We start from the raw sequence: 14565 nt of genomic DNA, 5'->3' as shown, positions 1-14565 counted from the left end.
AGAACCTGCCGGTGCGAGAGGCACCCAGAACCGTCAAAATGATACGGTGACGCTCGGTGTTTGTTGCCAGCCACGAAAGTGGGAAAAGGTGTCACACAAGCATTCGATAGAGATCTATTGTGTACAATTTACACTATCCGGTGGCCATAATCTACCTATATCTGATGTAGGTAGGTAGGTTGATAAGCTAATATTCGCCTACACAAAACAAAGCTTTGTACAGGGTTGTTGTTGAAGTAGATATGCATTTCGGAGGTCTACAAATTCAACGTTTCTGGAATAACATAGTCTACGGTCCCGCAATGGATTGGAATAGATGCGTGAGAAAACTGGGTAATCTAGTCGGTAACTTATCGCTAGCTGTCTACGAAATAAATAAGGGAAGTATTGTGTTGGATTTTTGGTGTATTACGGTTATATTTCCGTGTTTGCTAAGCACGGGAGGCGGAAGGACTCACCGGGCTCAATTTCGAAATTCGTGCAGCGAAATGGGTATGATTAGCTCATCTTGCGGTTACGTTGGATCCTTCCTCGATATACATGCAATTAGTGTACAAAACCTAGTTCGTAGGTAGTTGTTGACCTGTTCACAAAATAAGTCACACAAGAAATTCGCTAAGTTTTGTCGGTAGTACGTGTATTATACAGCGCACGTATTCTGTTAGACCAGCACGCTAGCGGTTTACTGCGAATAAGTTCGGACAACAGATATTTGCTGGCTCTGATCTTGTAGAAAGCTTTCGACGAGGTGGCCACTTCGTCTCAGTCATCTGACAAGTCACAGTTATACCGAACGGGCCAGAAGTTTGTTTGCATATCAGTTTGAGCACCGTCGATTGTACCGATCTAATGCCACGTACAACTGTAGCAAAATTTCAGGAAAAAAAACCCGGCATTTTTCCTCTTCTTCGGGGCGCCCAAACAGAATCACTGGTTTTTTTCGACCGCGTCTTCTCGAGTAGCTAGTTCCGCACGAAGTGTCCCAGTTTCATCCAGGCCGTTCCCATTTGTATTCTTTGTATCTTGACAGCCTCCTTTACTCCTCTATTCAGCTTGACGATGGGAAGGATGCGGCTTGCCTTCTCTTGCTGGGCCATATTCGCCCGTCTACCGCTTTTCATTTTGCAGGTTAGTCAGCAGTTGGGTCCTCTGTCTGTCTTTCGTCCTGCTGCAAGTTGTAGTTCCCCTCGTGGTGCTAGGTGTTACCGTTAACCGTTATGACAACTATTACTGCGGTAGATGGTGTCGATCATGTGAAAGGTTTGCTGGTAACGGTGGCCCTATGCAAATTCGTATTGCTTTTGTTAAATAATGTTTGGCTCCATAGTGATCATGGAGCCTACGAAGGTGCTGGTGTGTCTCAGGATTTACTGGTCAGGGTTCGTCTGCTACCTTTGTTGCTAAAGTTCACTGATCACTCGGACGCGACGCTCGAGGCATGCATTTGGCAACACAAGTAGATACGCACAGAAACACCTGAACACTTGAATTCTAAACGCAGAGAATATGAGGACTAAGACAGCCGGTCGAATAGATGCCCCATGGCAAGTATAATGACAATAAACTAAGCCGTACGAGAGAAAAAGATCTATTATTGTTCTCTAGAGTAGTGCAGAAACCGACTGCGTGACAGCAGCCTAAGACGCGCTAGAAATGCCATGAGCTCAATGAACGTTTCGACAAAACCCTTCAAAGGAAGGAGCAATAGGTAGTACAATACACTAATTTACCTAACCATATGTATAATAAACTAGAGCAGACCTTTTATTGTACACTTTACAAAGATAAAATTAGCCATTATTAAACCTGAAAGCATAAAATGACTAATGATATTCTATATCGTGCAATGGTAAAACGCTTCCACATGAACACTTCAATCTTTGAACGGACTATGAAAACGCCGTACACAACAGCGGGTCTTCACTTTCGGCTAATGCTTTTTGGCAAGGTTAGGTTTATTATGGGTTTATAATACCTTCGGGGTTCTTAAATCAAAACCAACCTGTTCGTAGTAGGTTTCACTGAAATATGACTAGGCTTGTCAAAGACGATAAACGTACCCCAAGTTCTGATTTTCGACGACCTTACTTATCTACTAATAAGTCGAGCCGCTTCTTCAGCATCCCTCAAACTTTTCCAGTTCTTTCGTATGCGCGGAATGAAACGCGCCTTATTCTCGTTCCTCTGTGTAGGACCTTCGCGAAAGTAGAGAAGGGCCATTGCGCAGCATAGACAAATACATAGCTAAGTCAATTGTAAAAGTTCATATTAGACAGGTACAGATTAACTTGAGGTTGTGCATGCCAAACAGCTAGTGATTAGGTGACGATCATAATAATAAACGGCTTTATTTACCATTGAAGATAAATTTTTTATTGATTCGCCTTTAAAGCTAGGCCATAGCGTAGGGGGCAAATTTGTATTAAGATCTTTAATTAATTAATTAATATTAAAATTAAACTCTTATCAATATATGTATCTGTTAACAATATTTTTGTTAACAGATATACATATATTAGTCCATAATGATCAATATGGAAAGCTATATATGTCCGACCCTCATGTCTCTCCGACTAACCTTCATTGCGTTAGATAAAATAGTCTTAAAAACCTCTTAGCTCTTTTCATTATTGATCTGTGACTATTCATCAAGCCTCAAAGAAGCCATTGATTGAATCGCCTGATAGATCTACCTATTGACCCAAATCAATTGAACTACGCTTGATCTTTAACACCTCCAATAAAGCGTGATATCTATGGAGAGACAGCAGAGATTTGACATTAGAAACCAGACCACATGGTGAATAGTTGACTGTTCAAATATGATAAAAAGCTCCATTTTATTTCTGCGATTCGTAAATCAATGGTAGGATATAGTAAGTATTTGCGTTTCGAAACGGGACACAACTTTCTTCAAGTTGTTAGGCACTGTTTGTTCTTGAAGATAAGGTAAGTTTTCTTCATCGTGTTGAAGGAATACATCAATTCGAAAAAGATCGGATATCAGTATTTCAGTAAATCAGCAATGACTCTTTGAACAGCATTTGCTTAATGGTAGCCTATGGTTTGTATTAAAGAAAAAAAAAAAAAAAAGAGGATAACTCGTTGGTCTTGCCTCTTGTCAAAAGCACTCCTTTTTGTTAAGTTCCATGACGATCGTTTTCTAGCCCTTCGGAAGTAATACATATAAATTTCAAATGGCCAACACTAAGCGTGATCTACTGATATAGGAAAATAGTTTTCTTATGAAAAGCCTACCAGTAGTAAAAGGGCGAGAAGTATGAGGATGACGAGTATCACAATGATATAGCCGAGTGTCGATTGAAGAAAAGTGGCCTGCGAGACAATGGTTATCGTGGGACCATGAAGAGTGGATTCCTCTGGAGCGAGGGTTTTGCTCATTCCGAGATCATCTGCAAGAAATTAAGCGGCCAAAAAGTCTGAGAACAAGAAACGTACACATTCACCCATCTACCAGGCATCAAGTACAGATCAACACGTATAGATTTTGGCAGGGCACGATTTCCAGCCGCAACAACGGTTGCCTTCTTTGGACTCGCTCATCAACACCGACAGTATTGAGGGCGAGCATTAAGAATTGTTGACACATTGTCATGTCAGAGAGCCCTTAAAGGCTCATTCAAAGCTGTTTTTTTTTTTCAATTCACAAGGTACACATTAATTATTGAATAGTTGCAATTCTTACTGTCTACTATAAATCCATGTTATAACTAATCGTTATCTTACCGCAATGAGAGCGAATGCATTCATTCGTTTTAGTTAACGAAAACAACCCCGCCGTGTGTGCGATTAGGGAGCTGCAGACGCCCTTGTAATAGCGTTTGGCAACGAGTCTGGCTATTGACGTCAAAAACACGTGGCGCGGTTTAGGGTTCGGGGTTGGACGTAGACACACGTTTTACGTGCTTGGAAAGGTCATCCGTCTGAAGCAAGACTTGCGCACAATACTGAACGTAAAAAACTTTAGATGTCGTCAGCGCCCGTTTAAGCGTTTGTCTGCACTAGAGGTTCTGACTGCAACAGTGATCTTCTTTACGAACATGTCAAGAAAGAACTCGTAGTACCTTTAGTTTATCACTAGCTGGGATATAATAACTTAAGAACGATATGTATTTGTTTGTAACACCTACGCGTGCGCCAGCTCATGTGTTACACTGGTGAGGTAATTTATAAATTTTTAATTTGTCACTTTGAAACTCAGGCCTTTCAACTGAACTGTTTTAACTGATATTGAAGACTTCGTTACTAGCGTCCACGTACAACCTTGCTTGCCATTAAAATAGAGCCATTTGGCAACTTTCTTCCAATAAATTATTCGTAAGCCGCAATCTTTTTGCATGTAATGCTTAGGTATTGCAAAAGCTAGTGACTCTGGAGTGATCATTGTCAATTCTAACCTTGTTCACTGGTCGCGGTTGCAACAAGGTCACACGTTACTACAGCAACTGCTATACCCCTCTCTGCACCATATTTCCATGCCCCTGGTTAATTTAATCACTCTTTTTCCCCAATACGCTCGATTAAATTGACTCACGCGAATCGGCTTGTGCGTCCCGCAAGCGACCTAACTTGAAGGAGACAAACGGAGCTTCTTTCGCAGATAACATACGAAACGTTTACAATGGAGTCATTTCGTTTACTCGAGCATACTGACCAAGTTGCTCTGAAGATATTTTGCATGTGCATCCAGCCAGCGCAGACTCTTATGCCGACTAACGCCCGTCCTAATGATATCTGAGTTTACTCTCGTGGTTGTCGATGCGAAACATACATGGGATCAGGCACAAGCGCAGCCTTACTACAGGCCAAGCATCGCCAACCTTCTTTGAAGAGGCAGCTTGTCTTCTCGCGTTACTGTTGCCCCTACTATCTTCATTAACAGCTTCATGGATGGTGTAGGTTCTCACTGTTTCGCGAATCTTTTATGACAGTTTTTCAGTTAAAGAGATCGCGTTCACCACCAGAAAGCTCCACGCTGTCCCTTAGTGGAAAACACTTTCGTTCATGCCGTTTACCATTTTCATCAAACGTACTACATGATTCTAACAAACATGACTTTCGAAAAAGGTAGTCTATTAACACACGACTCATAAACGTACAACCTAACTGTGCCTCTCGATGTAGTATATGCCGAGTTCTTGCATGCGTTTGAGAAGGTTGATCAATCTATACCTTGTAAAAAGATCTTGATTCCAGGGGATCAGTACTGACGTAGTCGCTTGATGTCCGCCGTGCGTTACGAGTCTCAGTCAGTGATTCTATGTCTACCCATCAGCAGTTGACCCAAACCGTTACAGGCTCTATGCTTAAGCCTTGTCTGGACTACGTCTGAACGGCGGCGGCGGCGGCGGCGGCTCTACCAACTAGGGGCTAAATACAAAATGTGTGCTGATGACTTCAAAATATTACGGAGATTTAGAGTATAAAAGATACATCGGCAGTCTGAAAAGCCATTGACTGTGTTTCCTTTTGTTGTAAGGCAAACTGAATGTAGGTATGTCCTGAAATACGTTATTCTTAAAGGCTTTTGCTGATAGCATGACATACTTCTTAGGCTGATATACTACTCTACCTATAAAGATTTGTAAGTTACGTTCAACAGGCAAATGAAGTTTCCAAAATTACGTCGTGTGTGTGTGACTAGGGTTGCTTTCCGCATCAGTAACTTAACTTGATTCTTAGGGTGTTCTGAGTGCAAAGCGAAGTTATAGCTCTTTGGTTTCGCCCACACGAGGATTATGAGCCCATGTGTAGATTTCTTTTTCGCGTTAACTTTTACGTGACAGCTTTCTAGAACATATTTCTCGACAATGCGATCTCTCTCGAGACCAAATCATCGTCCCTAGCGTTGTTGTTAATCTCCAACGTAGCGTTAACACTCGAAAATGTAATATTTTTATTTTTCAAAAGGATTTTTTACGAGGTTTAAGAAAATTCGGCTATTTTAATAGCTGTTGCTTTATTTGATGCATGGTTGTACACACGAAGAGGGCTATCCCTACCGGGTCAAATTAATAAACGAATTTATCTATCGTATTGTATTGAAAGATACACCGGAACAGATTATCTATATTAGCTATTTACTTCGAAGATCACCTTGATCTAAAGTAGTATATCCGTCGATTTTTACCGACTCGGGAAAGTTTCGGCTCCCGACGTAACTAATTATATGAACAAGGTCTCTTAGTGACTGGACCGATATTCGCAACGGCACAAACAGTTATCTAATGATTGTGGATCTACTTCTTTCCAATGTATCCATCATTGACATTCACGCCTCGGCCATATTCAACAGCCTCGCAGTTGAACATTTGTAAGTAGCAAACTTTTACGTACTCACTTATCCTTCGTTTTCGTTTTTTGTTCTCTATACTGTAGTAAAATATCAGGGCAATATCGATTTTATAACGGCGCTCGGCGGTACATATTATGGATTCAGAAGAACCCACTATTAACTGAAATCGCCACGCAGCTGGCGCAACAAATTTCCGCATAAAGATACCTGCTTTGTTTGTCAATATATACTAAAATATTTTCTGGTGAGTAAGTATAGCAGACCATTGAACTTAGAATAAGGACCATAAAAAAAAAAAAAAAAAAACCGTAGCCGTGACAGTTTAGCAAGTAACGAATTTGCCTGCTGATAGTAGCGACACGTTGTGGTTGAAGTTCGAACCAGGACATAGACACTCGGTCCGTTTCGTACTGGGTCTAACAGGCGTAAAGCCGAAAATATTAGGCCATACCGTTTGCAGTCGAAATAGGACCGTTGTATCGTAGCGCCTGGAGCGCTCTTAAGCTGTTTCACTCAGACTCGATATATTAACATTCCATGCAGCCAGAATTTGATTGTTCAGTTTGAGGGTGTTTTTCTATTTCAGGTTCGTTGCCTTTGCACGAGCTGGCCTTTTGCCTAGTAAGTGTTTATATCAGCAAACGCGGCTGAAGTTAGCTTGCTACGCGTATTCCGCTTAATATGTCAGACACGCATGGTCCGTTAGCACAGATGATTACCACGTCATTTTCGAAGAGTTTGGAACATTTTTATGTGTAATTATGTGTGAAACTATGTACTAGCTATAAAAACACATCAGTGAAGTTAAGACAGCTTTTAAATCACGGATTAATGTTCATCCCCCTCGACCATCCTGAGGCCTATTTATAATAGCAACTTATGGAAAATATACGTGCTAAGGTATTATTCGGCTATTAATCGAGTAAGTGTAAACGAAGCGGCCGAAAATGGAAGAGGCTGACCCAATACCGAATGGAACGCCTTTAAGCAAGGTTAAAGACAAACCCATTTGCTAGAATAGCATAGCCTTTCGGCCAGTTAAAGGCTGCCTCTAGAACTACTGCTTTAATAATCTTAAGCCGTAAAATATTAGGTATATTAAGTACAGACGCGGTAATCTAAGGTAGTTACTAGTAAGTATTAACGTTTGTTTTGAATTGAACAGATAATGATAGAAGAAAGCTTTTTTAAAAACATCGTTGTGTCCTTTCGTAACAAACTCAATCTCCATAGTTCTCCATGCCAAAATACTGGTACGCAACGAATGCTCTAACGGTCTTATAATCGCAAAAACGCTATTCGAGATTGTTTAACTTATTTCCAGCAATAGGGGTCAGCCTTAACCAGCGACATCGTATTCATATGGACCTAGCAGTTTACAAACTAGAACACCGAACGGCAGTGCAGCCTTCTCATACCGAATGATTAACGGCCGTATTCGAAATGGTGCCAAATCATTGATAGTGATGACGGACTACGTCTTGCCGCCACTCAATAATGGCTTTCATCGACTTTTTCCAGCTGTTCGTTATCATTTGGTTCGGGGGCAAGCTAGTAAAATATAGGGGCCAATTATGGTGCTGTGGGTAGCTAGCACCTTGTGAACTTAAACAAGATAACGGACTGTGTTGTCCACGATGTCACGAAATGCCTAACGATGTTTGCGTACGCAAGAAAAAAATTTGTGCGAAAAACGGTGTAACTTAGACAGGCCATGAATTAAGGCTAGGAAATTTGGGCCTCGTCTAATTGATGGTAATATTGTCCTGCCGTTGTTTCGTTGTGGCTGGTGCTTGATTACCGAAAGGGCTTGTTCATCAAACCTTCAAAAAATGCACACATTACCAAGACCAGGCTTGCATCATGGACCACTGTTGATAGTAGTATTCATGTCAAGCTAGACGACACAACGCTGCTGAGAAGTGGGGCAGCAGGATAAAGAACCGTGATTCAATAGCACGATCTGAGTAGAATTCGGTGATGCTCTATAAAGTATTTTAAAAGTGCTGTCATCCGTACACGTATCCGTAGGCGTCGAGATGCCCAGTGCATATAATAATAATGGAGTTCGTTCGGTTGATGTGGTGTCCGTGTCGGATTTATGGCTGAATTATTTCCTGTAAGTCTTCGAAACTATATTTCGCCAAACATAATACACTCATATGAAATGTATAGGACTTAATAAAATTAAAATAGAACTAAAAAACCAACAACGATTGTGAGTTATCTCAGTTATATTGAAAGCATTCCCATTTGAAATTATTAAGTTACATTTGTAATTATAAGTATTCAAATGACGCCGAGTCAAAATATATTTAAAACATTAGATTTTTATAATCTATATCTTTATTAACAAGAAATTATTGCACGTTACCAAAATATTACAGGTATAGACTAAGATAATATTACAAGTAGCAAAAATGGCTAGAATCAGAACCTCTGCTTTACAACCACCAGAAAAAGCTTGATAAGGTCAGTGGTGATACGACGCGAACGACAGCCTGGCTTTGCGTCGTAGACATTTTACATACAAGAATAATGTACCACCGTACGCCCAACTGGAGAATGTTGCATGCCAATGTCTTGCGAAGACCGTAGACAGCTACTTTCCGGGCTGCAGTAAAGATCATTTTATACGTAAGAGGTCACGTCTGGAAGATCTGTGGTTCTCCTTAGGCTGACTACCGAAATGTATACACATACTGTTACATGCAGTCTTTTTCAAGCCAAGATACCTAGAGTAAGCTTCATGATTTCTCTACCATAATTTTCATGAGTTCTATTGGGCCGCTAAAGCTGGCGGATTCAGCCCCCAGATGACCTCTATAAGGTGCAATTTTTCTATAAGTCTGCTTATACTAGTAGGCGAAACTGTGACGTAAAAATCAAGTAGTTTCTTAAATTCCTCCTAGTTCAGTGAACATTCGATGAAACGCGATAAATAGTTAGCTGGCTTGTATTGTCTCATATTTTGAAATTTTATAAGAAAAAAATAGCCAACGCTCTCTCATTACGAAATCAGAGTGATCCATATAGTTTTATCGCTACATGAGCCCTCCACATTCCGTTGGCAGGACATTTGTCCCCAGTGGTCCCCCATAATCGAAAATCTTCAGCAGCAGTTTGATTCACAAGCGGCGATTTTTTTGGAGAATAATTATAGGTCTGTCTTTAGAAGGCAGTTATTTAACTTTGTAATGGACTTTATCACACAATCTGTAGCAAAGCACCTTTCCCACAGATCATAACAACTGTTGCAATAACACACTTACACGGCAACGGGATAATTATTTTATTATTAAACTAGACAACAAAGGTTATTCCCTGATTTCATTCGTAATGTCCCAGTGGAAAATCATCAAATCGCTAGTGTTCCAAAATGCACCATGGACTTGCCTAATAAAAAATTGTGTTCGATTCTCGAGTGAACGGACATTCGAGCGTGTTCCGTAATTTACCATTACATAGGGTGAGCAAAGTTCAATATAACTTACTATGCATTTTATAGAACAACCGTAAGCCTTCCTCAAAGGCCAACATCCAACTTTGGCCGTGTACACGATACGTAATCAAGGACCCAAAGCAAGGATAATTAATGAACACGAGACTTTATTACATTTAGTTTGTTTACGAGTGTTCAGTATCCTAGATGTTATATTTTTATCTATATATTTACAGAATGCATCCGAATGAAAAAAAAAACGTGCGTTTTATGCGCGGCGCATCAGAAGGGACGTTTGTGAAACATGACTGTGTGATATGAGCATTCAATATATATTATTCAAACAAATAAGGCAATCACGCTCATTATGTAGAACACAATTAGAGACATTCAGGGGGAAACCAATAATCCTCAAAGGGCTTTCCTGGCTCCCGCTTTGTATCAGCCAACGATGCATAGAAGCTGTTTATTCGATCGACGATATTAAGCGCGCTCTGCGGAAGAGCGGCACTTATTTCAACAATTTGGTTTTTAATGTCCTCTGCGGCAGCTAGATTCTCCTAAAATGATGACACAAAAAAAAATGGCGACGAGCAATGTTTTAGATCGCTAAGCTAACAAATAAAACATAATGAGCACAAGGCATTATTGATACTCAATTGACTAAGGTAAATCGGCGAACAGGCAACCAGGCGAAATATTTTTACAGACGTCTATATTACCATCGTTTTAGTTCTCTGTTCCTCTAAAACATATGCTATAGTTACTTATTATTATTGAAATAGGGTAATTATTAATTATTAGCCAGGCAAAAGTTAAACTCACTTCACGGAATCTGTCCTTGCACTCATGCACGCTATTTCGAAAATAGCACGCGGCCTTAACAAAGCAGCACAATGCAAGTAGCTCCTTCCCATCGGCCTGGTAACGGCGTCCGAGGGTTCTCCATAGGCTCGCGCTTTGGGGCTCGGATTCAATCAATATGTGCAGATCTTTAAGGCCGCCTGCGGCCAACCACAACGTTGCTGCCACCGAAAATCTGTGATCTTCACAGGTTACGATCTCTTCAAGCATATGAATTCGTTCCAACGCTTGTTTGTAAATTGTGTCATTTTGGATACCTGACAGCCTCGAACTGTGAATTAAAGACCGTGTGGCACCATCCATGATATCTCGCAGAAAGCCCAGGTTTTTTGGTGGACAAATTTCGATTGCGGAAATGTACGTCCAAGCAGCCTCGGCATACCTCTTCTCTTTGTAGAAACGATCGGCGAGATACTTTAGCCTCAAAAGCTCGAGACCTTCCGGAGCTGATTCGTTGTGAAACCAGCCTGGTTCAGCCTCTAGTAACAGAACTGAACTGTCTACTTCACGCTGAGGCTTCTTCTGCACAAATATATCGTCGTCAAGGCCGCCGAAGATTTCCATTGTGGACACCAAACGACTGCCTTAGATTTTTCTAAATCGATTATGGCACACTCCCCAGAACTGTTAATAACTGCTAGTAGAATATTTCTCAAAAAACCGGCGGCCTATTTCGCACAGATTTCAGTGATGATCCGGTTGTACCTTTAGCAATGCCCACCTCCCTGATGGACATAGTAAAGAGATAAACACCGCTAGTTGAAATTTGTAGATTCATCTTACGAACGAATCAAGCGCCTAAAAGGAAGTGAGACGAATAAGTTAGCCATTTGAAAGAGTGCGGATCGTTTAAATATGAGTTCTTTCTGTCGAAGTTCTCTTCGATCGGCGCACTAACACAATTAACAAGCCCAGAGCACTGTTCCAGCGCAATGGCGAACGGCAAAGAACTGACAATCGTGCTAAATTTGACATTTTACTGACATCCCATAAACACGGATTATTCAAAAGAGCAACTCCACATCAAAGCTTTACGATTCAAAGCGCGTCATTGTAGCAATGGGGCCGTAGTTGGACACAGAGCCAGTTGGTCATTGTTGGATGCTCACTAATCCACAAACTCGTGGATTCAAACAAAAACATAGAAGTCGCGGTTAAAATATGGAGACTGATCATAATTTTGTCGCGTCCTATGACAGACACGATCAAAGACAGAGGAATCATCCCTGAATCCAACTATGCCTTTTCTGGCATAGAGAAGAGTGAAGGGTCTTCTCGTCTCCATGTGTCCAATGAATTTTAACGGTTGAATTGTGAGTCTGTCTGGTTCGCTTGAGCCACAGTTTTAAACTAGATATTCGAAGAAAATCCACAGTCCGTACAATTCATATCAGCACAAAAGTAAAGTCTGAAATAGTGTTTCCTTTTAAATGAATATCATTATTACTTTTATGACATTCGTTTAATCAGAGTAATTAAATGACTTTATTTAAGTTTGTCTTCATTACTTTTGCCTGCTTTTTCTAAACGAGCAATTGGATTAAAAGTGCTTTTTAGCTGATATCATGGTGTCTAGCATTTCCTTCTTGCTATGACAAAACAATACGATACATAGACCATTATTCCGAGCTGCCACATCGAGCTGGATACCCTATGCCAGCTGATTTGGCTGACGAGATTTCTCACATCGCTAACCTTTGCCATAGAATGTATGCCTTAAATAATCCAATAGTGCTACGTATGTATTTCTGCAAAACTAAAACTTTACTTATTATGTAATATTTCTTACGTAGGTCAAATTTAAAATATTTACTAGGAAAGGCTCTTTTATAATTTTTTTAATGATTGCAATTTATTATTACAAGATTTAATCCCATTTGGGAACAAATTACTGTCGAAACGTTTATCCGTGATCAGGCTGAAATCACCGTATCCGCCCACCGTGCTAACGACGAAGGGCGAATAAAATGAGATTCTTGACAGCTGTTCTTAGCGATCTTGATTATCTCTCTGTTGTAAACGGCACCCCAGTTGGGGTCGTTCTCGTGGTAGTGGCTCGAATATCGATATGACGCAATAATAGTCAGTGCGACGCAAACACTATCGGACGCAGACACGAGACAAACCTATGGAAACACAATCTGATGATGCTTCAAATCGCGCAGGGCATTAGTTTGCACCTATTACCTTTGAAAAAATTAATACCTTTATATGTTTATTTTACTGTATGAATAATTTCATATAAAATGTGTCGCTCCAAAAGCGTTGGAACCCTGCTCCAGAAGCGAATAGATGCTCCGTAAAGGAGGAGCGCCACGGGCGAAGATTTGAAATCACTGAAAATTCCGAAAAAAAAGTTACTTCATCAGCTCTGGTCACATGTCACACACCAATCAGATTTGTGTGATTACAGATTTACGCAACTATAATAAAACGGACATCATATTTTTTGGTTATTGCGGTCTGGGTTTTTCATGGGGAGACAATTTGCTTGGAAGGATAGGGCAGCCAGATTCAAACTGAGATATCTTAAAGACACATAAATCCATCATATGATCTCTAATCAGCTCTGTTACGTTGCGCCAGATGTTGACTCATAAAGTCAGCAATTTACAAACGGTCTGGAAATCGGGAATATCAGTGTGATGCCCATAAACGCGGCTAGCCCAAATCGATTGGCTGCCTGATCATTCAAATACGTCGAAAAGTCTATTTTAATGTCATTTATTTAATTTTTTTTTTAAATCAGCTAAAATTGAATAGATCTAAGTAGAGACAGAAAGATATCCGCTTGCTCTGTCTACAAGCATTGAACTGGGGAAAGCCGATCGGCACATTCGTATAATCGGACAAATAATGGCTTGACACTTAGAAAAATGGTTGAAAAAGCGCCGGCCAAAGTTTTACTCTATTGTAAGCCTGCCTGCCTCTGTTCCCTCTTAAACATAGACTGTATTTTCTAGTTAATTGCTTAACGATAACAATAAACTATAGTGTAATGCGTCATGTGGCTGAATATTCCTATAGCTACCATGAATGTATGCCTACATTCATAGTAAACGGCATTTCTTTTCTGTAGTACTCTTGTACCGTGCGTCCTGTCGCTAGGATCTTTTTTCAATAGAATTCGACTCTTTTCGGTTTCATGTTCTATGCGGCGCTTGCGTCGCACAAACCCTCTCCTTAAGAGATATAAGCAATCTGTTTTAAAGGACCATGGTCTCTTCTTGAGGAGACTAGTGAAAGCGATTTCGAAAGGACAAATTCACGTAAGTAGGCATTTTATTCATCAAGCGAGCGATGTATTTGCATCTAGTAGGACAGCCTATTTTTGTAGGAGTACAGGAAAGCAGGTCCGATGGTCTGTCCACGTCGAAGAATAGGTGAAGGTGAGATCACGTACCTAATAGGTTCTTTTTTTTTGACTTGTTGTTGTTTTTGTTCATCATTAAGAACGAAGATTCAACTCTATCATATACCAGCGGAATCACGATACCAGACCTTACAAATGTCGATGGTAGCACTCTCGAGGAATCTTCGAAGAAGTACAGGCTTATGGAAACTCTAAATTAAATTAGATAAAATGGGTCAAATCTCCATGTTTGCTGGTGATATGTAAGCGCAAAATCGTGTGGATTTCCATATCGACTGCACTTTGAAAGTAAATCTTATAGCTTCTACGGTTACACGACCATGGCTTGCGCATCTTCGAACCGCCGAACCGTTATTTATTATATACACATATATATCTGTAATTTAAACAAGTAGCGTAGATAGGGTCGATCAAAGGTAGATAGTTTCAAATCAGGCGTAGACTGCTCGCAGATATTTAGCTTGGCATTATGTGCATTTGTGTCTTGACAGCAACTGTTTTCAGATACACGATATTATCTATTAGGTTTATTGTTACGCAGTTGTTTATAGGTGCGTACATTTATATATA

At 40.4% G+C, this 14565-nt stretch overlaps 2 protein-coding genes and 1 long non-coding RNA gene across 8 annotated transcripts in view; 1 reads left to right on the top strand and 2 right to left on the bottom strand.

Moving 5' to 3' along the window:
• Positions 1-397: 397 nt before the first annotated feature.
• On the bottom strand, positions 398-4281 carry LOC111259659 (uncharacterized). 2 transcript variants are annotated; one of them, XR_002679762.2, is made up of 4 exons: positions 3748-4281; positions 3259-3413; positions 2061-2244; positions 398-1491 (listed from the first exon to the last, which is right to left on the bottom strand). It is a non-coding gene; the product is annotated as an uncharacterized LOC111259659 (long non-coding RNA). The 2 variants fall into 2 exon arrangements; XR_015310690.1 differs by lacking the exon at positions 3748-4281 and adding an exon at positions 3707-3733.
• Positions 4282-9903: 5622 nt separating this feature from the next.
• LOC111259656 (uncharacterized) lies at positions 9904-11693 on the bottom strand. Its single transcript, XM_022831830.2, has 2 exons — positions 10584-11693; positions 9904-10318 (listed from the first exon to the last, which is right to left on the bottom strand). The coding sequence occupies exons 1-2, from the start codon at positions 11184-11186 to the stop codon at positions 10139-10141; spliced, it is 783 nt and encodes a 260-aa protein (XP_022687565.1). The 5' UTR covers positions 11187-11693; the 3' UTR covers positions 9904-10138.
• A 118-nt stretch (positions 11694-11811) lies between these two features.
• Positions 11812-14565, top strand: part of LOC111259657 (uncharacterized) — a 3511-nt gene continuing 757 nt past the window's right edge. The window contains exons 1-2 of one of the 5 annotated variants that reach the window (XM_086967984.1): positions 13834-13891; positions 14076-14167. The gene's annotated coding sequence lies outside the window, so the exon portion shown is untranslated. Of the gene's footprint in view, positions 11936-13782; positions 13892-13922; positions 14012-14075; positions 14168-14258; positions 14284-14565 lie in introns of those variants that run through there. The other 4 variants (XM_086967982.1, XM_086967981.1, XM_086967985.1 and 1 more) reach the window with 4 other exon arrangements.

Source organism: Varroa jacobsoni, unplaced genomic scaffold (assembly GCF_002532875.2).
Source record: "Varroa jacobsoni isolate VJ856 unplaced genomic scaffold, vjacob_1.0 scaffold_355, whole genome shotgun sequence".
In the NCBI taxonomy this organism is placed as follows: domain Eukaryota; kingdom Metazoa; phylum Arthropoda; class Arachnida; order Mesostigmata; family Varroidae; genus Varroa; species Varroa jacobsoni.
The sequence above is the reverse complement of the archived record's forward strand: the minus strand, read 5'-3'. Positions and strand labels throughout refer to the sequence as shown.